Raw genomic sequence first — 24,180 nt, forward strand, 5'->3', positions numbered from 1 at the left:
CTGGTCCATGGAACGAGTTGGTACAGAAATCTACTTTTCTTGTAAAACATTCCTTAGTCCCATTTGGGGTCTTGCAAGGATGCAATGTACAGCAATGCACTCATGACTTAAGAGATCTGATACTACCATGCTTTGATTACACAAGAACTCATGCTTTGCCAGGGCTTCAATTACAGCAAGAGTGACTATACCAGGCTCTGGAAGTGAAAGGCTACAATTCATGTCCGGTCTGAGGTACACAAAAAAGAGATGGAAGGAATGCTTGAATTAATCTCGGACCCTATAAATCAATCTGGGCCGCATTCCAGTCTATCGTTCTCCAGTCCACCTTGCCACCTAAGACAGGAACCAACCATGTGGAAATCAGTCGTGATTCTGCTCCAACAAGGACTGTCCGCCCAAAATGCCAGGTGAGGCTCCCTCTGAACAGAAACACAAGCAACTCAAAACCAGCTTCGGCATATTTTGGCCTCTTAAGCACACATTGTGCAATTATTATTGCCCTTATTTGACGCCACATCCCATCATGAAGTCTGATTTAACAAGCAATTTTACATTCTACATAGTGTTGTTGTCTGGTTTTCACTTTAGGTACTTTGGTCTTATTCATGGTCCTAAAGATACACAATCATGGTGGGGGGGAGCTTGAACGTCAGTGGGAATTCAGTGAAGGTTTCTTTATAGTCATCCTAATTCAATTCACCATGATGGTGATCAAACGTGGAAGCTTACGCAGCCAAATAGCACCTCTAGTGAAAATAGCTGAACTAGTTTTATTCTGCGTACTATCTGATGCCAGGCTCATTGCATGAGTCTCACTAGCTCAAAAGAGTAGGAAGCAAGTGGCCCCATGTTCCAAATTTGGTAGTGCTGAGCAAATTGGGACTGACCTCTGCATTCCTGGGGACATAAACCATTTGTTCAATTCAAGAACCACGACGGAGGCATTCATGGGCAGAGGGGAGATAAAGGTAGGGAGAAGGCAGAGTCCTGGTCAACCATTTGTTTTATCAACCATAGGGTAAAGCACTACATTGCAATTGTTGTCCCATATGATCCCATATGATTACAGCATGATGATGAGCAAAGAACGTTGGTAAGAATTTGGAGCCGAAGGATTGGGGCCCTGTGAGTTCACCAAGATAAAAAGACCTCTAGAGAGTATGTCATCTACTGATAGCAGGCACCCTTTTGGATCTTCCATCTCCTTATATACATCGGAAAGTTACTGATTTCAGTATTATTTAGAAAATAACTCTAGAAAATGTGGAATAACAAAATATGTAACATACCAAGCCCAAGCTGTGCCAATAGAAAGATCTCCAAGTAAGCTTTTTTTTTCTCTAATGGCACCAACACATGTGCTCCCTTCTAACCTTACTGGTGTTCATAGAGCAAGGGACATGCTAATATTAAAATAAAGACAGCAAGCACCGCCTCTACCCCCACGAGTACCATCCACCATCCCTTCTCATAGAAATCCCAGAACCGTACGTGCAGCTTCTCTTTCTTCCCATCTACTCACAATAATTTATTTACAAAGTGCGTGGTCACTCCTAGTAGAATCATGGCGCCAGGGACAACATACATGTAATCCAACCCGGGTGTTCATAAAACGAGGCCAATCATGCACTGCCACTAGGACCCATACACACTCACAAAACATATTGAAATGTCACAAACCCCAGCGAACCTTGCTCCCAACAACCCACTGGAATATTAAAAAACAGGTTAAATGTAGCACAGAAAATTTCAAAATGTAACCAGTAGTTTATCTCCAATACGCATACAAAGGAGAGAGGCAGCTGAACCTGACAGCTGAAAAAGGTATGATAAAATTATGTATCAAAAATAGCAATGTCTCTTATCAACCTAGTAAAATATGGCCATCTAATTTTTTGGACAACTTCCTGATGTCCTCATCAGCCTAAATACAGTGGAGTTGTGAAATAAGGATTTTAAGGCAAATGTTCAAACTAGTAATATACAGTTACTGAAGCAGAGTAGACATTCCCCCAAGTAGGCATTAAGCATATTCAGCCCTGAACCAAGGATCATTAAAAACATAGATCTTTTCATATAAGACGACCAGCAGCTTGGCAGAGAATATGTTGGCACTCTTTTTCCATGTGTATCTATTTGCTTCCTCAAATGATGTTGACAATGTTTAACTGATTATTCCACAAAAGCATAAAACTTGTTTGTCACTTGATGAGAGGCATCTGAGCAGGGTGGAGGAGTGCAGAGCTCCTCAGCCTCTATCTCACTGCACCGGCTTGACATTGTATCACCACTACCAAACTGCAAATCCCCTAGCTCCTGGTGCATGAACCCCCTGTGCTGCTTGAGTGATGAACTGGCTGCAAACCGTTGAATCGAGTGGCTCTCCTTCGCACAGACTCGAAAGATGGCAAGGTCGTGGAGGTGGCGGGGTTTCTCTCTCCTACAAGTGATGCTCTCACTATAACACTGCTCCTAGATCTCCGACATGGGCACCACCCACCAGCTCTTTTGATGAACAATTGTGGCACATCTGGCCAGCTGATCTATCCACCTCTGGTACAATCTAGGACTGCGGCTCCTAACCTTTTGACTTAAGTGGACCCCCGACTCAATCACTACTGGAGCGTAAGCAATTTTTATGATAAAAAAACCCCCAAGTATACATCAAACAAATACACAAATTATAAACTATTTTATATAATTCACAAACAAAACATATGTAAAAATCGAAATTTTAATGGGAAGGTTGGAGCTTTTCAAATTTTAGTTTTACTTCTGAAAGATGTCCTTGCAGATATTAGGGTGCCTACCACTGGATGCATTCCTTCTGACTCTTCCTTGCCTGACTCTACCCCCTTTGATCCCACCTCAGGAGTGTCCCCCTTTTAGAGCTCCAGCAGTTATTGTTTTCCACTTCCAGCACTGCTCACTACAAAGCTTTCTTTGAAGCCCAGGTGGACCAAAGATCCTGCAGAGCTGACAAACGGAGTGTAATTTCTTCTGGTGCTTCAGTTGTGTTAGAGGGGTGGTGCAGCAGCCAGGGTGGCTGACTCTGGACCCTGGCGGCTTAGGTTCGATCCCCGGCGCCAGTTTAGCCCAGCACCTTGTGACTCTGGGCAATAGCTCGCTTAATCTTCCTGACAGCCCCCAGTGCCGGGACACCTCGCCCGAGGTAGCTGCTCGCTTTACAAATGCTGGTATTATTATTATTATTCAATAATGTACCATTCAGGCAACAACAAAAGAAGCCTCGGACAATAGACTGCAAGGCCAAAGCATATACATACATGGAAAATGACGGCGGCACATAGTTTTAAGAAAAGATGTGAAAATAGAAAGGAATATCGGTAATAAATACTTAGAGAGAGAAAGAAACACATTTTATCACATCTTAAAAATCAGCTGATGACCTGAAAATATGCTTATTGACATGTATGAGAAGGCATCAGTATGAAAGTGTATCCTGGAATATGCGCAACAAAAAATCTATTAAAATGCATCACATTCTATTCCCACTTCTTTTCCACTGTTTAAAGACACTTGATCGCTGTTAAGACTTCACTACCAACCAAAACTAATATACAGAAATACTTTACTACACTCTCCTCTTTGGTATAACCGTCTCATTACCATGAATAACAGACCTCTGTTTTGGTCTTCATGGAGAACTAAAGGTATTATCTGAATTACAGACATGTTTGACGGCATATCTCCTTGTTCTTTTCCTCAATTTCAAGACACTTATAAATGTCCTCGCTCGTTTTTGTACACATTTTCTATATTTATGTAAGCGATTCTGAGTGTGTCCTGTTCCCTTCCTTCCGAAGATTCCTTGGCATCACAAGATCCACTTCTTAAAATCATGTTGTGACTTCCAAAAGCTTCCTTAATCTCCAAATTCTTATACTCCACTGATCTGGAGCGTTCTAAGACTAAGATGGAACTCGCTTGGAAGACAGATTTGGACTGCGAGTTGAGCACTGATACATGAAACAAGATCTGGGCTAGATCGTTAAGAATTTCGAGATCTGCATCCACCACTCAATCTATTTTTTTTCTATATCATAGATTGTTTATTTATTTATTTATTGACATTTATAAAGCGCAACATATACCCGAAGGTGTCTTGGCGCTGATTAATTTGCAAACTACAGGTAATGCTTAAAATCAATGCTCTAACCATATGCCCCATAAAAAGAAACTTATTTAGTGAACAACCATGTTTTCAATTTCTTACGAAATTGAAGCAAAGTGGGACATATTCTTATGTCCTGCGGCAGAGTGTTCCACAGTTTGGAGGCTGCTACCACAAATCGGCGATCTCCCCAGGCGACTGTCTTAGTGCGAGGAACCGCCAATTGGTTACTGTTGGAGGATCGAAGATGACGAGATGGTTGGTATGGACACAACTGGTCTGTTAAGAATTGCGGGCCTTGCCTATTAAGTGCCTTATACACTATACACTGTGATTTGAATCTGATTCTATTCTGAATCGTCAACCAGTGGAGTCTTGTAATTGCGTCTGATATAGGTGCAAACTTTGGGATACCAAAGAGCATGCGAGCTGCCGCATTTTGTATCGTCTGCATTTTTTTTATGACTCTGACTTGGGTATTTAGGAAGAGCCCGTTACAATAGTCCAGTGATGAAAAGACCAAAGAACTCACCAGTGTTTTAATAGCAGTCGTTGGGAGGTAAGGGCTTATTTTCCGAATCATGCGCAGTTTGTAGTGGGCTGTGGAAGCCACTTTGTTTGCATGATCCATGAAATTTAGACGGTCGTCAAAAATAACTCCCAAATTTCTGACTTTAGTCACTGGTTTAGGAGGGGCACCAAACGTTTGGGGCCACCAAGAGGAGGGCCAGTCCGGTGAAAGTTGTCCGAAAATCATCACCTCAGTTTTTTCTGAGTTGAGTTTCAGGCAATTTACGGCCATCCACTCTCCTATCCCTATCAATCCTTTTTGAAAGCGTTGGGCAACCTCCCCTCCGTCACCTTTTATGGCCATAACCAGTTGTGTATCATCCGCGTAGGAGGTTAGGCTCATCCTATGTGCCTTGATGACATTGGCAAGGTCCGACACATAGATATTAAATAGTGTCGGACTCAGGGATGAGCCTTGAGGTACCCCACACGGCTGTGTCAACTTGGCAGATTGATAAGGTCCAAGAGTGACAGCCTGAGTTCTATCAAGCAGAAAGGAGGCGAGGAGATTTCTTGCCGTAGAGGAGATGCCCATCTTTTCGACACGGTCGACCAAAATACTGTGGTCGACCGTGTCGAAAGCCGCCGAAAGGTCCAGCAATACCAAGACTGCTGTCCCGCCCTGATCTCTTATTGATCTGACATCATCAGATGCTTTAATGAGGGCCGTCTCGGTCCCATGATATTTCCGGAAACCGAACTGGGTGTCATCTAGCAGTCTGTGTGACTCGATATATTCGGATAATTGTATTTCACTCCCATATCTAAAGCTAATTTTGCACACACTAATAATAAGAATTGTTGGTCTGGTGATTATCCCTCGGCCGACCTATCACATCTCCTATTTTCATGACCCTCAGTAGCTTCTTTTTGGCTACAAATTTGGTCTCGCCTTTTAACTATTTTTAAGATACATATTCCAAGATCAAATGCTCCTCTCTTTATGGGAAGCTTATCGGAATCCCTAAGCGTATTATCTCATGAAAAAGGGTTGTTTGATCTGAAGTTAGCCTTAGCATTTCAACAGAGTACAATGAACTGGAAGTGTTCAAACAAACTCTCAACTAAGTCTTGGTGGAATACTGTATGCCACTATCATAGATTGGATATTGCTTTTGTCCCCCATTGCAACCCACATGTAAATAGAGATGTATTTTGGTTGCCGTTAACTATTTATTTGAATATGATTTCAATTACTAAAGTTTCCCGTAATCTTTCTGAAAATGTTCAACCTCCATGATTTCTTCTTCTTTGTCCTCTTTTCTCTTTTTTAACATTTGGTAGAGTATTATTCAGATACAAATTTGCTAATTATACCAATCTTGTTTTATAGAGTGTTATTGTTATTTGATTATTGCAATTATGCAAAGTATATATTTTTTTTCCTCTTTCTTCTCTCTCTCCCCCTTCCCATTCCTATATGATTCCTAAAATGGTAACAGCTTTCTACTAGGTTTTATTGTACATTTCTAATTTGTATGTTGACTACATCTAACTTGTTATATTTAGGCTGAAGTTTTATAAACTTTATGTGTTCAATAAAGCTCATTAAATATGATGCATCACATTCCCACTAACACCAACATTTTGCAGTGATACCACCCTGAGGAAGGTTCACACAATGCTGAAACATGTAACAAGGAAACATACCTGAGCGGATTTGTAGTTTGGGCCCCCGCCGTACATTTATATTGTTGCCTGTATCACGTGGGTTACATTGAGTGTGCTAATCTGTTCTTGTTTGTAACACCGCCAATTATACAGTGTTCTCGTTTTAATTTTTGCACAGACATGTCAGTTTTTCAGGTGATCAGAGATCCTAATTTCGAAAATAGACTTACAATTTCTAGCTCTTGATCGAAATCCTCGCTCTCCAGGACCGCAATGAGTGGTTTCAGCTTTTCTTTCAGCCTCTTCCCGTCTTTGGCGGGGAGGATGAAACGCAGCCTCATGTGAGCCCGCTCGATCTTCATGGTCTCTTTCAACTGCCTGATCACTTCCAAAGCCTGCGGAGAAAGAAGCAGAGATATTATCCATCGGACTCAGAGATCAGATTTCACTTTTTGGTAGCCAAAATGGCCACCTATACATTGAAAGAAAGGCAGGAAAATGCAGCAAGGAAGCATAATTGGGCAAGGCAGGCTGTCTATGTCCGTGGGGGAGGCGGACATTTGTCTGGTATTAAAGCACTGCTTTGCTTACAGTACTACCGCCATTAACACGGTCAGTGGAACATTTCTTCTTCTTCCAACTGCTAAACGTTGTCTTTTTTTCTCTTTTCCAGTGAAGTGGTAAATTGAATTAATGTCTTTCTACTACTTTTTCAAGTCGATCCGACTTCTAAGTGCTTCCACTTGAAACCTGGAGTTAGTTTATAATCTTGGTGTGTAAACTCCGCCGGTCATCTGTCTTTGGTAGTGAAGAGAGCTATAGAATTCTACAATGAGTACACCTATATTTAAGCATAAAGACAAATCAGTTTGACGTGTAATCTATACAAATACTGAAGGCCCGATTTACTCCGCCGTAGTGAGGGGGTAGGGGGGCATTTGGGGGCCACACTCGTGGCGGGACCTCCGCAATGAGAAACTGCTATGCGGAGGCCTTTTGTGAATCAAACCCTCAATGGTACCGTCCCTAGTCTTAAGTGTTACCACGAAGGAAAACAAGTTATGTTGAATACAATTTAGCTCAGCCAACGAAGGGAGCCTAAAAACAACCTAATAATGGCAAGTACAAGTAAGAGTTGCAACATCAACGGGAGCCGCAACGGGTGAAAATGGCACCTGGCAAACAGCCGAATACAGGAAGGAATCTCCAAGGGCCTGAGAAGAGCTGGCTCCCTGTTTTTGAAGTCCCAGGAACAAAAGGACTTCACCCCCAGCTTCCTTGAGCTCTGCGGAGAGAGATCTGTCCTTCCTGGAGTGCTTGGCCCATGTGTGGCGCCTCTGGAAGTTGTACCTGTGGAGGGGAGCTGGAAATCACGCCTTTAAAGACTGTGCTACAGAAATCTATCGCAAACCCGGCCGAGCGTGAAAATTCCCGCCGCTACGAAGATCAAGATCGTCGCAGCGCCTGCCGCGCTGCCCAGACGCCGTATCCTCCGTTAGCGGGAAGATTTCCGCCGCTGCGAACATCGTCGCAGAGCCTGCTGCTGCTGGGTGAAACCATCGCATCACGTCGCTGCGAGAATCGTCGCAGAGCCACCGCAACGAGGAGCTGCGAGAGAAAGATCGCCGCTGGACCGCGCATCGTCGCCCCGGAGATCGTCGCAACACCCGAAAATCGTCGCATCGTGCCTTTGCGGGAGAAAACTTACTACAGAACCTACGCACCGGAATCCATACAAGTGGCCTTCCTCCCCATACAGACTGGATTCGTCGCAACACGCCCGCTGCTGCAGCGGGGCTGTCGCTAACGCCTCCCCAGGGTCTCAGGAGCAACGCATCGCTTGATTTTCACCGCTACAGCTTCTGTGCTTGGAACTTTTTATCGCTAACAAAGGTACTGTGGCTAAAATGTGACACAACTGTGGATAAAGTTATCGCTAAGATTAAGAACTCTTATGCAACCATATTCTTGAACTGTGTATGTTGGATTTTTGTCGTTTTGGTCTTGTGTGGTGTAGATTAAATACCTTTATTTTTCTAAACTGTTGTGGAGTCAGTTTGTGGTGTTTTCACTGTGTTACTGTGAGTGTTGGTACAAATACTTTACACATTGCCTTTGGTTAGCCCTGACTGCTCGTGCCAAGCTACCTAGAGGGTGAGCAGGGGTTATCTTAGAGGGTTTCCTCCTTACCCTGACTAGAAGCAAGGGTCCCTATTTGGACAGTGGTACCTACCCCTGCCAACTAGAGACCTCCAATTCGAACACAAAGCAATAACTCTTCCACGACAGGATCGTAGGGGGAAGGTCAGGGCATTGGGGAGGCCCAATAAGAATTAGCTTGGGAACCTGGGCAGCTCGGTTTCATAAACAGTATCTATATCTGATAGGACTGCAGACCAAAATTGTTGGATTTTTGGCCAGTCCCATAGTAAGTGTGTCAAGGTGCCCTCCTGCCAGCACTGTCTCCAGCACTGTGTGTCCCCTCCCACTCTCCATTTTGCAATCCTCACAGGAGTATATTACCAGTAGTGGGCAATTTTGAGAAACATTTCTTTGCCCACTGTACTACACGAGGACGCCAGAGCTCTGGGTATTATGTCTTACCACTCAAAGGCCGAAACTTTCCGTTCATACTCATTCTCCCACCTACGCTGCACTGGTGATTTAATTTGTTGTTGAAGTGCAGTGAGGAAGGAATATATATCTGAGAGCAGTTTTTTATCTGATTGCCGGGTAATAAACACTTTTTCAAATTAGCGACTGCCATGTGGGGCTGTGTGACCCAGTGTCTTAGAGCAATGTATTGCCATTGGGTGTCAGACGTAGTTGGCACGCAACATAGCAAAGTCCATCACTCCCTCCTCATCAAAAAGGTCCCCTATCCTTTTACAATTAGTTTCTTGCCACTTAATAGAACACTCCCTGGTTTCAGCAGGGGGAATTTCCGGATGCCCTATAAAGGGAGTCACAGGGGATGGTGGAGTGGAGAGAAGTCTTTTCCCTTGCATCTTGTCCCAAGCTCCCATGGTTGCCAAAGTTACTGATGAAATGTACATGCCAATAGGTCGGATTTTCTTTGGGAGCCATGGCACCGTGCATACATGAATCCCGGCGACCAAGCGGTCCATAAAGCACCAATCCTTTTCTGACGCCGTTCTATACCATATAATGTATCGGCGTTAAACCGCCTGGTAATATCTTTCTAGAAGGGCAATACTCAGTCCTCTGTCTTTCTGTTTCAGGTAGATCTGGCTTCAGGCCATGCGCGCTCTCTTCCCACCCCATATGAAGTCGCTTATAAGGTGCTGTAATTTAGATATCACCGTGGTGGCGGGTTGTAGAGGGAGTGTTTGCATGACATAAAATCAGGGGAATTAGTGTCATTATAACCACTGCTAAGCTACCCAGCCAGGATAATGTGTATGCTTTCCAGTGTAATAGTTCAGATCTGGTCATAGTGAGTAAAGCAGCACAATTTTCTTTTGCTGTGCGTTCAGGTGTAGGGAGGATCCGTATGCCCAGGTATGCCAGCCCTTCAGGAGCCAATTCAAAAGGGAACATGCTCTCCAATTGCGATCAGTCAGCTCTGGGAATTGTCAGGCTAAGAGCTTGTGCTTTCTGTAGGTTGATTTTAAGGCCTGAAACCTGACCGAAAGCTGTAATTTTCTGTATGAGGGGGGTAGGGGGGTTGCACCAGAATCAGTATGATGTTGTCCGTGTACAGCGAGATTTTGTGTTCCCTATCACACATGTGAAGTCCTGTAATGCCAGTGTGTTGGCGGATACGCTCCGCAAATGGCTCCATATAAAGAGCAAATAATAAGGGGGACAGGGGCATCCATGTCTTGTCCTTGGGAAATTCCAAAGGGGTGGGATGATATTCCATTTACCCTGACCCTGGCCTCTGGAAGAGTATAGTTGCAACGGACCCAACAATGAAACCTTTCCCCAAGACCAAATCTAGTGAGTACCGCTTGCAAATATGGCCAGTGTACCCTATCAAAAGCTTTTTATGCATCCGACAGGACCATAGTCTGTGTGTGTGTGTGTCGTGTGATTTGTCCGGGATATGGCAGAGTCTCTTGGTTCCATCTGTACAGCTACTCTCCGGGATGAACCCTGACTGTTCCGGGTCTCTGAGGCCTTGCATATACGGTGCCAAATGCGCCACCAGTATACTAGTAAATATTTTCAGGTCAAGTTTAGCAGAGATGGCCCTATACGATGCACATCTCTTGGGGTCCTTGTTTGGCTCTGAGAGGACTATAATGGAGGCCATTTGCACAGTATAAGTAAGACTACCTATCTCGCTAAACAAATTGTAATGGTGAGTAAGAAGTGAGTAAGATCCAATGCAAATGTTTATAAAGTTTAGGGCTACAGCCATCTTCACCAGGGGCCTTGCCTGAGGGTAGGCTCCAGATAGCCGGAGAAATTTCGTCCGGGTTGATATCGACGTCCATCCTGGACGCCTCCAGCATTAATAGCTGGGTCACGGGGGCTCCGGCCACATAATTTCCAGCCGCCACTTCATCCAGCGTCTCCGCTGTATAGAGGGTAGTGTAGAATTGCTCAAATTCACCCGCTTTGAGGTCGTCCGTCGACAATCCCTTCCCCTCCGAATTCTCAATGTCCACCACTCTGCGCTGTTCCACCTGGGAACGCAGTTTGTGTGCTAATAGTCGGCCCGCCTTATTCCCCCCTTCGTAATAGGTCTGTGTTGTGCGCGCCAAGGCATATTCGGCCTGGTCTATGTCTAGCGCCTTTAATTGTTTCCATGCCAGAATAAGCGGTCTCGTTTGGGCAGCACCAGTATGTTGATGCACTTCTTCTACTTCTTTAACCGTGCCTTCTAAGGCCTCTCGTTTAGCCTTCCTTTCTTTGTTTAATTTAGGCAAAATAGCCAAGAGCTGCCCTTGGAGGACTGCTTTGAGCGTGTTCCATACCAGTGTGATGGGTGTCGTACCGTCGTCGTTTAATTCCAGGAAATCCTGGATGGATTTCTGAATCTGCCCTACCTTGCGTTCGTGCAAGAGAAGCCTGTTATTCAATCGTCACTGCCTCTGCGGGACAGGGCTCCGAGGCAGCGTCAATGAGAGCCTAACGGGGGTGAGGGGGAGTGGTAAGACAGTGCTGCAGCCCCTATTGCCACCGTAGGTTGAGATATGAGGGGAGAAGTTAGGAAGAGATCTAAGCACTCCTAGATCTGGTGCACAGCGGAGAAAAAGGTATATTCTGTTGCCGCTGGGTTATGCTGGCGCCACACATCTACCAATCCGACCTCCGCCAGTCAGCTCAGCATAGCGACCGAAAGCGCCCCCTGATCTACGTGTCCTCGAGGCAGATCTAGCCATTAGAGGGTCATGCAATATGTTGTAATCCCCACCTACAACTAAGTCCTCATCTGGGGAAGCCAGAACCTCGCCCACGGCCTGCGTCGTAAAGGTCTCTTGTGAGTCATTTGGGGCATATATGGAGCCCTAAGTGTAGGTGCGGCTCCCGGCTTCTACCCCCAGGGACAACAATCTGCCTGGGATTTTCAGATTGTACAGAGAGGACCCTCCCAGAGAAATGTGTTGCAAATAGGATGGCCACTCCTGCCCGCTTCCCCAATGTGGACGAGAAGTATTGTCGATTGAACCATCGTGATCTCAGGCGTCGCCAGTCTGCGCGTCATTAGTGCGCTTCTTGTAAAAGGCATACATCAGATTTCGACTCTTTGGGGAAAGTGAGAAGGGCTATCCATTTCGTGGGTGCGTTAAGGCCTCGGACATTGAGGCTCCATATCTTAAGAGGGTGTTACCGTGTTGTGTGTAAATGTTCTGCGTGCAAGGCTGTGAGCGCAACCAGGCCACTAAAAACATGTAAGCAGCCAGAGGGACAGTATATAGAAAAGGAAACAGGGCTGTCTGGCAAGAGAGAGAGGACCAGCACACCAGGGTTCGAAGCGCAGCACCATCCCATCAAAACGTTTAATGGCAGGGGAAGAGGGGTCCTCCCACCCACTCTTGCGAAGGCTTGGTACACCAGTCTGAATGGGTTATGCGGCCCTGCCCTCCCGCCAAGGTACCAAATAACACGGAAGGGGAATGCATCTGGGGGGGTAGAGGCCCTGCTGACAGGTGCTCCGCCACTTTATCCGATGAACACACCTATGGGCCAGCATTGCACATTTGTATCTCATCCCCCATGGGTGTATCTACTGTTTCCTCAATTAGAAAGACAAAGAAAGAATGAAAAATCACAGTAAAAGATATAGGAACGAACCAACCAAACATCAAACTGAGTTCCCATAATAAGGAAAAAATATCACCAACTAAGGTGGATCATGAACCTGGCATCTAGCCTACTCTATGTTTGGAGAAAAAGGAGGGGGGTCTCCACCGGACAAGGTCTGCACATCTCTAAGACTCTAGTCTAGCCTTTAGTCCATCTCAGCTGCATGGGGGATCCTAAGGCCGGTTCTCCCCAGGCCTACGACAACCCGCTCTCGGTCCAGTCTTCACGTTGCTGAAGTTGCCTTAGGAGTGATTCCCTTTCTTCAGTGCTTTCAGTCTCTGACGTTTCATCACAAGTTCCTTCAGTGTTCACCGCCGGCGTCTCGTTCTGCTCCCAGCTTGCGCCTTTTGTGACTTTTGTGTGTTCTGAAATTCAGCATCCGAAAGACAACTCTGGGCCCAAGACCAATCTCGCCTCCTCTAATGTGCGTACTGTATGTGTTTCTTGATTCCAGAAGAAGATCGGCCAGAAAGGGTGGCCCCATCTAGAACGAATTCCCTTGTCCCTCAGGATGACAGTGGCTTGCCACAGCACTTTACGCCATTGGAGTGTCATTGGGGAGAGATCCTGGCAGATGCCCACTTGCATTCCTTCGAAAGCTATTACTGTGGTGCCTCGTGTCACCGCCATGAACTTTCTCCGTAGGAGTAGAGACATGTGAGAATGTCTAGTGGTCGCCCCGGCCCGGTCGCTGGGCGTCCTGCCCTGTGGGTATGATCCATGAGGATGTCTGTCACGCAGTTCAGGAGCCACCTGTTTAAAAAGCTACACCAACTCCTCCAATTCACCGGCAATCGCCTGAGGCGGAACCCCCTTAATTCGGATATTGGAGCCCTGGGACCTGTTTTCCAAATCTTCCAGGTGGTAGCACAGCTCCTCATGCCTCTCTTTCAGTTCCATGAGCTCTCGAGCATGCTCCTACAATTCTCCCTCTCGGGCGTCCCCTGTTCGTTCGAACCACCCAATCTCTTATTTCTGTCAGGTCGTTTTGAGGGTTCTAATGTCGGTGGCCACCTCTTGTCGTAGGGTTACGAAGTCATCCTGCAGGGTGCCAAACAGTTGCTCTAAGAACTGGAGTGTTTCTCCGAGTTGTCCATGTCTGTATTAGGGGCTGTTTTATTTGTGGTTGTAGAGGGAGAGTCAGTGCGTGCTTCAGCTCTGTTGATGTCCGGCTTTTCCAGCATGTCCTTAATGGAGCCATCCTTTTTTGTCCGACTCGAGACTATCTGTGGGTGAGGGTGGAGAGAGAGGGGGCACAGGTGGAGAAGCAGGGGAGTCCGGGAACGTCTTCAGTTCCGAGTTCCTTAGCCCACTGAAAGAGGTATATTGGCCACTAGTATCTATGGTCTGTGGCCAAACAGTCAAACCACTTTCAAGTTCCGCCTTGTCCCTTGTTCTCCAGCCAAGCACTCTATCTGGCAGTGTGCCGTGACCCGGGTTAGCTAGATCTGGTTGGTGTCACCTCTAATCACCGGGCCGTCTCACCTCTAATTATGGCTAGGTGTAGCTCCACCCCCTTGCTGTGCACGGCCTCAGCTGCCCAGTGTCTGTTGCCCCTCCATGCAGGGTCCTCATTGCAATCCGGCCCTTTCAACAAGACCGGTGTGCTCCACTTACCAGCCCCAAGGTGGTCCCAGTAACCTTTTACCCGCACACTTGTGTTGTGCTCCAATCTCGTGTCCGCCTATGAGGTCAAGGAGGTCCCGCTCCGTATTGTCAGCCCCAGCCTCCCCTGGGCTGGGTTGCGAGCCACCATCTTGTGCCTTCAGATACAAGCTGCTGCTATCGCGGCCACTGCTCCACTTCGCCACTCCCTGGTGCACATCGACCGGGAGCAGCAGCCCTGCTCAGAACACCGCAAGGTCCAGGGATCCCACCCAGCTCCAGCCACAGTCCTCCGTCTGGCTATGACCCCCCTCTACTCTCCTTCCACCCGGCCCGCAACGGGATGGCCTCTTCTACGGGGTCTCGACTGACACCACGCAGCCAGGACTAAACGTCACACCGTCGGAGGCTCGCTGACTTCAGCAGAGGTAGGTCGCCACCTCCCGGCCCCTGCTCTGCTCCAGGGGTTGCGTGCACCTTCCATACACCTCCAAAGGGCTCCCACCACTGCTTGAAATCGTCTTACCAGGCGCCCTCTCGTATCCAGAGCTCCAAGCTGCATTTGTGGCCGCAGCAGCCTCTCTCCACCGGAGTCGGTGAGGTTATTACTTTCCCCTGAAGGCCAGATTTCCTGCTAATTAAGACCTCACCCGGCGGAGCTCCAGTGCTGAGTGGTTACTCTGCTGCCATTTTGGCCACACCCCTACCTTGGGAGGCACTTTACTACAATGTGGGAAGTGAAATGTGCAATTTCTCTATCAACAAGGCATATAAAACATTTTATAAGGATCCTCTTTATAATTACATTACACCCCACGCCCCTGGGACCCATAGGGGAGACCCTGGGGGTACCTCAAATACCAACATTTTGTAGTTTATCACTTTTTAATTGCACCTACCTACCACCAAAGTCGAGTTTGGGCACAATTTAAATTTAATAGCAGTGCTGCAACACAGCTACTTTTAAAATGACCTTATACTCTCAGCAGTACAGAAAAGGCTGTTGGTCTCTAAACTGCCATGCCCTATTATGTACGAGTGATTTAAAGGTAGTTTTAATCCCATTGCCCTATTATGCATCAGGGGCCTAAAGGGTTGGTCATGCCAATTTTTGGCTTCAGACACTTGGATACGAAGGGCATCCAGGTGGCAGTTAGGGACTTGGGATTGCTGACATAAAACAGACACATAATAATTGTTTTTGATGCTCCTGAAGCAATGTGACTAAGAGAGGCAAATAAGATCAATAAGTAATTGAGGAACAGGAAATACAAGGAACTGTTTCAGCCAGTAAAATGAAGCAACAATCCAGGGGAAGAAAAGAGTCCATACCTTACCTTAGACACAGAAAAGGTAGATGCTTTGGTGAATACTTGCCAACCCTACCTGTTTAGGCTGTAGGTTACCACTTTTTTACGCAGCCTTGACACGTACTGATTTCAGACTGAGCCTATGGTTTTCAGGAGGCCTGAACAGGAATTTGAAATTCGCTGTACCTTCACATTTGATAGGAAAGTAGGGTAGTGAGTGGAGGGCAGTGGAGGAGAGATAGCCTTTGGATTAAAGCTCTCTCTTTCTTCACATCAGGTTATAAACTACACTGAATTGTTTGAGCGAAAGGAAACATTACTGCCTTTGTTTGTAAAGTGCTTTGGATGTAATCTTTTTTCCTCAACAGTATTTGTCATTTTTCATAAAAGGACAAATATACACATACTGCAGCAACATGCTTTAAACAATCCATGACTATCATTGCAAGTCTTATCAGCAGTATACAATTTACAGAGAACAAACCATTGCTTTGCTGATTCTCTGAATTCCCTTTCCCATCTATGCATTAATCAGTGCAGACCAATAACGTAAATCTTCAACCACTCCATTATCCTTCCTGACCATTTTCATTCTAATCTCTTCCGCAGTCGCCCACTCTTGGACATCTTTTTCCCACACTGGTCCTCCTTTATCAGTGTGACTGTTACTTGCCGCAGACCATTAGTTAGTACCTTAGCAAAGATTTCGGATTAGGTGTTATAGAGAGGGGTCAATACAACCCCTGGTTTAGCAGGGTTCCTCCCGGGTTCCGCTACCATCACTACCTCCCTCCTGAATCCCGGAAGGCTGGCCAAATGTTTGGACTCCAGAATGACCTCAAACAATGTATTTGCAAGTGGTTGCATTGGTGCTAGCTAGAGCTCAGAGGGAAACCCTTCTAGCCCCGATGCTTGATATCGTGGCATCTCCTCTCGATTTCCTCCCTGGTGATATCTACATCTAGAATCTCCAGCTGCTTACCTGTGAGACTCGGGAGTCGCCCTGTATTTAGAAATTCCTCTAGATTGGTACTATCTTGCCTTCATGGACGCCTACACACCTGTCCAAATGTTGTAATTTTAAAAGGCCCTCTTGATTTGAGACTATATTCCAATCAGATTGTAGTAAAACAGAATTTGAGTGAGGGGTCTCTCCTTCAGTAAAGAAGACATAAGTCTTTCCAACTTGTCCCCCTCCCCCACTCTCTATGTAATGTCTGTCTATACTCTTTCACCACCACCGTTTGCGAAGTCATTTTTGAGCCTGAAACAACTGTGTCTTGACACCAGCATTTGCCAGCACCTTTTTCTGCAAGTGTGACACCCTCTTTTCTTGATCAGCCAACCCTAACCCTGAGCCAATGTTGTAATTCCCAGTTTCTTAGTGAACTGAGCACCCCTCTGAAAGCCTCCTACTCATACCTGTGGACCCCAGCTTATATATATGCACAAAGGGGGTGTATAGAGTGGATAACATAAACAAGATATACAAATAGAGAAGGCCCCAATGAGGCAAATCGCTCTATTTGGAAAAACTGCCCTCACTCACATACCGAGGTATGTGACATGCTTCATCATAGGGCCTGCTTACAATACGCCCTGGTGTAACCACACACAGAGCGGAGCATTAGGGAGGGGGAAAAAAATAATAAATTTCTCTTAACAAGACATACAATCGGGACAAGTGGATATAGACGACACGTAACACAAATATTGGTGAAAGCTGTGCAAACACCAAGTGACCACAACTGAAAAGTGAGGATGGGAAAAAGCCTCAAAGAGATAATTAGGAACCTCAAAGCTTCCCTCCTACCACTGCCAGAGTCAACATCTTTCGACCGCTCTGTGTGTGCCTATAAGGTCACTCCGGTCTTCTTCAGGACCGTCGCATTCAGTGCCACTCTGGGTTACTCCGTACTTCGGATAATGGTACCCCAAGGGTAAGGTAGGTCTGCTAGATCCGTACCTCTCCCGTGTTGTGTGTGGAGACTGTTCCCTCAGGTGCGGGAAAACATTCACGAGTTGGGCGGCTCCGGTCTCCAGAAGTGGCGTTTTTCCTCTCCCGTTATGGATGGTGGTTTGGTGACAGCTCTACCCAGCACCTACGGTGGCCTATTGTACCGACTATTTGTTCGGGGTTCCGCTGCCCGGAGGCCCCGTTGAGCTCCCGGGGTTTTCTGGGCTCGGTTCCTCGTGGGCGGCGACGGTACTGCTATTGTGCTTAGGACGTATTAATGGTGGTTTCTACATTGCCTCTGCCCTGTGCCCCGGAGAAGTTGACCTCCGAGGTTCGGACACCCGCCCGGTCGCTCATTGAGGGGCGATGGAGCGGGCTGAAACTACGCCGTCGCTACGCACTGTAATGGCCGCCATTTTGGAGATCCACACACGATTCACCGCCACCTTCCAGGAGATGATCATGATTGCTGATCATATAGGCTTGGGACCGGACTCCGGCCCTTTGTTCCTGGAGAGCCGAGACACTTCTTCCGCGGATAACGCCTGGATTGTTACCGAGGACCCTGTGCAGGATATCAACACGGACATCTACTGTGACCCTAAGATGGCGGCTATCGAGCCCGAAAGAACTGGACGTTTCTTTAGCCCTATGTCGACCCCGCCCGAGATGGACGTGACTATCTTTGTGAGCCATTGTGACTTCTCCAACATCTGTCGGCCTACACCTTTGCCTCTTTTTGTGAGTGCTCAAAACCGCTTTGCTGATTTTTCGCTGGAGGGCAGTGGATTTGCTTTGACTTTTGGACTCTGTGCCCGTCTATCCTGCTTTCCCTCCTATCAAATTGATCTTGACACTCTACTATTTTCTGTTAATCTTGTTGGGATGGCGGTTCGGCTGGACAGAGCCTGCGTGGAGAAACGCAGCGACCTATTTGTACTGGACGGGGTCATCGTGATGGATCGCGAGGGTTTGGGCTGAACTTGATTGGACTTTGATGCACTGTTTCTTTTGTCTTTGCTGGGTGGTATCTGTGGGAGCGAGGGCCAGATGTGAATCTGATTGTCTGATTATTAGTCTGATATGCTCAGGAGGGGATTTGCTGCCTCTGCGGTGCCGGGGGTCGGGCGGGATGGTCCTTTTTCTGATTGCGGCTCCCCTACGGACTGTCTTTTGATCTGCTGAACTTTGCTTAATACTACAGTGGGGGGTGTCTGCTTTTGGCGGGGGGATGGGAGTCCGGGAGCTCGTATAGTTTTGCAACATTCTCCTCCTCCAACTTTTTCCCTTCCTTGGGGCGTAGTTTAGGGGGCGACAGGCACGCTGCTAGTGGGGTTAGGTCATAGCCATCTGCAGGGGTGTAGGGTGGGGGGTTGTGGTTTTATTTTTTTATTTTTCCTTTGTTATTTTCTATGACCATTCTATTTCCCTTTTCCTTTCTTCACAAGAGATGTGGCGTATTCTCCTGTTTTTTGCCTAAACGTATCTGGGTGTCATATGTCTGCCTCATATATCCTGTACTCCTGGTGGGCGGGCGCTGTGGGGGGGTGCCTGCGGTCATTGCTATCTCATTGTTTTGCTTCTGCTTTACGCTGGCGTTGATTTCTTTGCTGATTCTGACTGTACGGTATTTCTTCACTTCACTTGCCCGTCCACAGCTGTGTTGTATTCATTGATGACATCTGATATGTATATTTCTCCTCTTGTGTTATAATAATAAAAAGATTTATAAAAAAAAAATAACCTCCCGTTCAGTATGAAAAATCATGCTCTGTAGCACCTCTGAATGAAGACACCACAGAGGGACTAGAGGACTCACAAGTGTAAGAGTGTAATCAACAATGAACTACGCAGGATCAGAAAGGAGTCTTTACTGGTACACAGCAGTATTCACATTGACAGCCATATCTTGTCATCAACACACGATCCAGTCTGCTGAAAGTATCAGGAGTCAATGAATGACATGCAAATTCAACTGCAGTTTTTGGCAATTATCTACACACTTTATTTTATCCATCACCTCTCAAGGCAGTGTCATGGCTTGGTCTAATATACCACCTATGGTACAATTAAAATTCCCCTCCTCGCACACGATCGGTATATGGATATAGGGCTTTAAACACATCCGTCACCTACAAATTAATGCATAAACATTAACAAGACATTTATGCCCCGTCAAGCAACCTGTAGACCAGCACAAAGCGGCCCTCAACATTTGCTTTGTACAATGTAGAAAGGGGACCCCCAATGCTACTAACCACAGTGACATTCTCCTGGTATAAAAAGAGCATGTAGTTGAATACATCTGTCCTCTCCATTTCTTATGTACTTTCTTCACCTTTGTGTCTGTTAAATGTTTGCTGTAAAAAAACGAATTCTAATGGCATGTCTTTTGTCATAGGAAAGCACTCTACATCATTTAATGTGATCATTTATCCCCGTATATACCCAGGTGGCAATCCTAGCTGTTCCTGGTGTGACTGTTGTGTATAAATGGGCCTATTGCCCCTTCAGTCAGTAGGTGTGGGAGAATCTGTCTTATCAAAGGTCTCAGTTGAGACATTAGGAATGCACTAAAGGACATCCAGTCACTGCAATCTGCATATATCAATGATCGCATTGTAAACATTTTAATTAACAAGAACTTCTGACCCCCACTAATCACCCCTCCCCCACTTTACATACTAAACCATCCTCATTTGAGTTTCCCCATTTGGTTCAACACTGAACCTGTAAAAAAAAGTTTTTTTAAAAACAGGTGCAGAAAAAGGACAGCTAAATACACATCTAAACATTTAACTATGGGGGAAAGATTAACAGCTAATACCATTGGGTTGAAACATGGTTGTAGCCCCAGAGGTCCACCCGCCTGTCGATGTACAACTTAATGGGTGTAGAAACCTACAACTATCCTAGACAAGGAAACAAAAAACAGGACTATAAGAGACATTAAATAGATTGAGAATTAGATTGTGAGCCCCAACTCCAGCCATAATCTACCCTTTTCGCATCCCTAGACATTGCTACAACATAACAGTAAGACCCCCCAGTATCTCTACTCGATCAACGACCCAATCAATTTTGCATTATGCATATGCATCCCCTGCCACTGCTCCCCAGTATAACAGTACGGGTCACAATGGTATAAATAAACTTATTTTATGGCAGGTTGAGGAATCAGGCATCAAGGTCTCAAAAAAAGGTCCAGCAGTAACATGTCCACTCTCCATCAAACTCAAGATTATCCCATTCAATATGCTTCTGAAGCGGATCACTGTGTGCAGTTCTGTCCGACGGACAGCCATCAAGGTCCGACCCGTCCTCATGTCCCGGTGCCATTGGGGTCTCCATTCGTTTTGTTCCATCGTCCTGCATGGTCATTTGTTGGCCGGTCCACTTTCTGGTCCTCAGGCCTTCAGCTTGTGAAGGCCCCCTAGACTTTCTTGCCGCACATTACCCATTTCGAGACCCAAACCTCTGCAGGGACTGCGAAGAAATATGACCCTCCATCGTGGAGTACCCACAACGTGTCTGGTAAGAGCAACATATATTTAAGTCCCATAACTTGCAACTTTTGTTTTACAGCATCAAATTAATTTCAACGTTTTTGTACCGTTTATGTATAGTCAGGGAAGATTCTAATGATTTTATCCCCTTATTTCTGGTTGCCATTTTTACATGGGAGCTGCAGGATTATATCTATACTATATGAGTTGGTATGAATTCGGACTATGATAGTTTGTGGATAGGAGTTTAGAGGAGCTTGCTCCAGAAAGAAGAATGTGGAGAGGCCCTTCGGATACAGGACAGTCCTGACCGAATGTTCTAGAAATTGTTCCCTGGACTTTGCCTCAGAGTGATCCGGGAAGCCCACAAATCTAAGATTATTTTTTTTTTTTAACTCTTTTTATTGTTAATAAAAAACAAGAAACAAACAAGGCAATAAAACAATACAGTCGGGTGTGTGCTCAAGGAGGAAGGAAAATGCATTACAGTATAACACAGGAGGCAGTCTACATAGGGGGGGGCCGGGGAGAAACCAAAGTCAAAAAACATAAAAGCTAAACAGTACTAGGAATGTCGGGTCAGGGGGAATGAGGAAAATCAGGTATCTCTGTTAGGGGAGGTGTGCATATTTCTCCTCGGTAGGAGTTCCATTGGCCCCAAAGTTTACCTCATTTCTTAGGTCTGCCTCGCGCCACATACACCGTCTTCTCCCTAAACATGCACCAATCCATGCTCTCCTTCCATTGCACGACCGTGGGGGGCCTCTGGGAACCCCACAGCTGCGCGATGTCTCTCTTAGCGATCATATTTCCAACGGTCGCCCACCGCATTTGTGACGCATCATAATCATTCGGCTCCCATACATTCAACAAACAACGCCTAGCTTCAGGCAACATCGCGACACCCGTGACCTCCTCCATCACAGCATGCACTCGATTCCAGAATATCACCACCTCCGGAAACTCCCAAATTATATGAAGAAAGGTACCAAGTAGACCACAGCCACGCTTACACAAACCATCTATCGAATAACCCATATGAATCAAGCGAGGGCCGGTAACATAAATCCGATCTAGGATCTTAAGCTGAACAAGGCGGAGACGGGCCGGAATCGCGACCTCCTTAGGTGAGGATATCGCCGACTGCCAGTCATCCAACTCTATACCATCTCTGGTCCAGACCTCCCTTAGGTGCGCCAGCAGGTTAGAGCGATCGTTGATCAATTTCTTGTATATCAAAGAAATGGTGCTATCGGGCACATAGCCATCTAGCACAAGATCTTCAAGAGGGGAGGATTCCGGAATGTCACTACCGTCGGGAAAAACCGAACTCAGCGCGTGGTGAATCTGTGCATAGCGGAAGAATTCCCTATCACTTAGCTTATATTCTATTTCAGCTCTTCAAACGTCTTTATCCTGCCCTTGACCCAGAGGTCGCCCACTCTACAAATACCAATCATATCCCATTTCTCAAATCCTTTCGTCTTCCACAGGCAACCTAATCTTGCAGACGCATAGAGCGGAGTCGCACTAGTCAGTCGATCCCTCCATCCCATGGCCGCAGTCGCACAGTGCCACACTCGTACCGCTATCTTAGTGGGACCCGAGAGCTTCGCTCGAGCAGGTCCAGAGTAGAGCGCCCTGTTATAATCACCACCCGGTAGCAGCCATTTATCCATCTCGAACGCAGGATTCAAAGCAGGACCATACATCCCATGATTGATCGCTCCCAGCTGAGGCCCAATAATATCGCCTGATATCCGGAAGTGCGATACCGCCGTCGTACCAGGGAAGCGTTAGCTTGGGAAGAGCGATACGCGAACGCCCGTCCCATATCAACTGCCTCTGCAGATTCTCCACCTCCTGGAAATAACTTGCCGGAATTACGTCTAACGTGTTCTGGAGCGCGTATAAAAACAGCGGCAAGGACATCATTTTAAAAAGAGCTGCTCGCCCGAGAGGGGATAACGGCAACTTACACCAGCCCACCACGTCAGATCGTAAACGTTGGAGCGGAGGAAGCAGATTACGATCGAAGCGAACCGCGGGGTCCAATGTTATAAAGACTCCCAGATACTTAAAACCCATCTGCGTCACCTGGATCGGACACCCGCGCGGCAGGGAGGGGAGGGGGGCGGAAGGGGGATGGGGTCACGCCGCCACCTGTGAGCACATAGATGCAAGACTTGGTCCAGTTAATTACTAGGCCGGAGTTTCTTCCGAACTAATTGGGCACATCAAACAATACTTTCAGCGACTTTTGAGGCGACGTGAGGTACAACAAAATGTCATCTGCATAGAGCGATATGCGATCCTCAAATTCCGGAGTCCATTGTATGCCCCTCAACGATGGCTCCCACCGTAACCAGGCAGCAAGAGGTTCCAAGGCGAGGGCAAAGAGAAGCGGAGACAACGGGCATCCCTGCCGCATACCTCTCCCAAGAACAAAGGGCTGAGAGACCCGACCGTTAACCACAATCTGTGCCAATGGTTCCGCATACAGAAGTTTCACCCAACCAATGAAGCCAGGGCCAAAACCAAACTTCGCAAGAGCAGCCCAGAGGTACGGCCATTCCACTGTATCAAAGGCCATCGTAGCGTCCAAGGAAGCCAAGTTGGCCGGCTCACACAGTGACGCCGCTCTCGCGAGAACACCATGCAAGCGCCGCAAGTTCAGTGCTGTGTTGCGACTGAACCCAGATTAATCCGGATGAATCAAGTCACTGATTACCTTTATCAAGCGGTTTGCCAGCAACTTTGCAAGGATCTTAGGCTCAGCATTTAGGAGCGAGATGGGCCTGTAAGACGCACAGCGATCCCGTGGTTTCCCTTCCTTATGAATCACCACGATGGTCGCAAGACGCTGATCACGAGGAAGGGAGCCAATGTCCCGCGATTCTAAGAACATATCACGAAGATACGGTGCCATCGCGTCATGGCGCAACTTGTAAAGCTCAATGGGAAGACCATTAGGGCCCATAGCTCTCCTGGAGCGGACAGAGCGGATAGCGAGAGCCACCTCGTCAACTGAGAGCGCCGCATCCATCAATTCCCTATCTGAATTCGACAGACAAGGCAATGCAATATCACGCAGCAGCAGATGAGAGTCTTCCTCAGGTCTGTCAGACACTGGGGAATACACATCCCGAAAATGTTCAGCAAAGCACTCAACAATGTCAACAGGGTCATTTACTCGCACACCAT

General features: G+C 46.7%; 1 protein-coding gene across 1 annotated transcript in view; it reads right to left on the reverse strand.

Moving 5' to 3' along the window:
* Window positions 1-24,180, reverse strand: part of SBDS (SBDS ribosome maturation factor) — an 86,405-nt gene that overhangs the window by 3,452 nt on the left and 58,773 nt on the right. Inside the window, exon 4 of the mRNA XM_078679400.1 lies at window positions 6,550-6,714. Within this exon, the coding sequence (XP_078535526.1) occupies window positions 6,550-6,714 (165 nt within the window). The remainder of the gene's footprint in view (window positions 1-6,549; window positions 6,715-24,180) is intronic.

Source organism: Lissotriton helveticus, chromosome 3_1 (genome assembly GCF_964261635.1).
Source record: "Lissotriton helveticus chromosome 3_1, aLisHel1.1, whole genome shotgun sequence".
Lineage (NCBI taxonomy): Eukaryota > Metazoa > Chordata > Amphibia > Caudata > Salamandridae > Lissotriton > Lissotriton helveticus.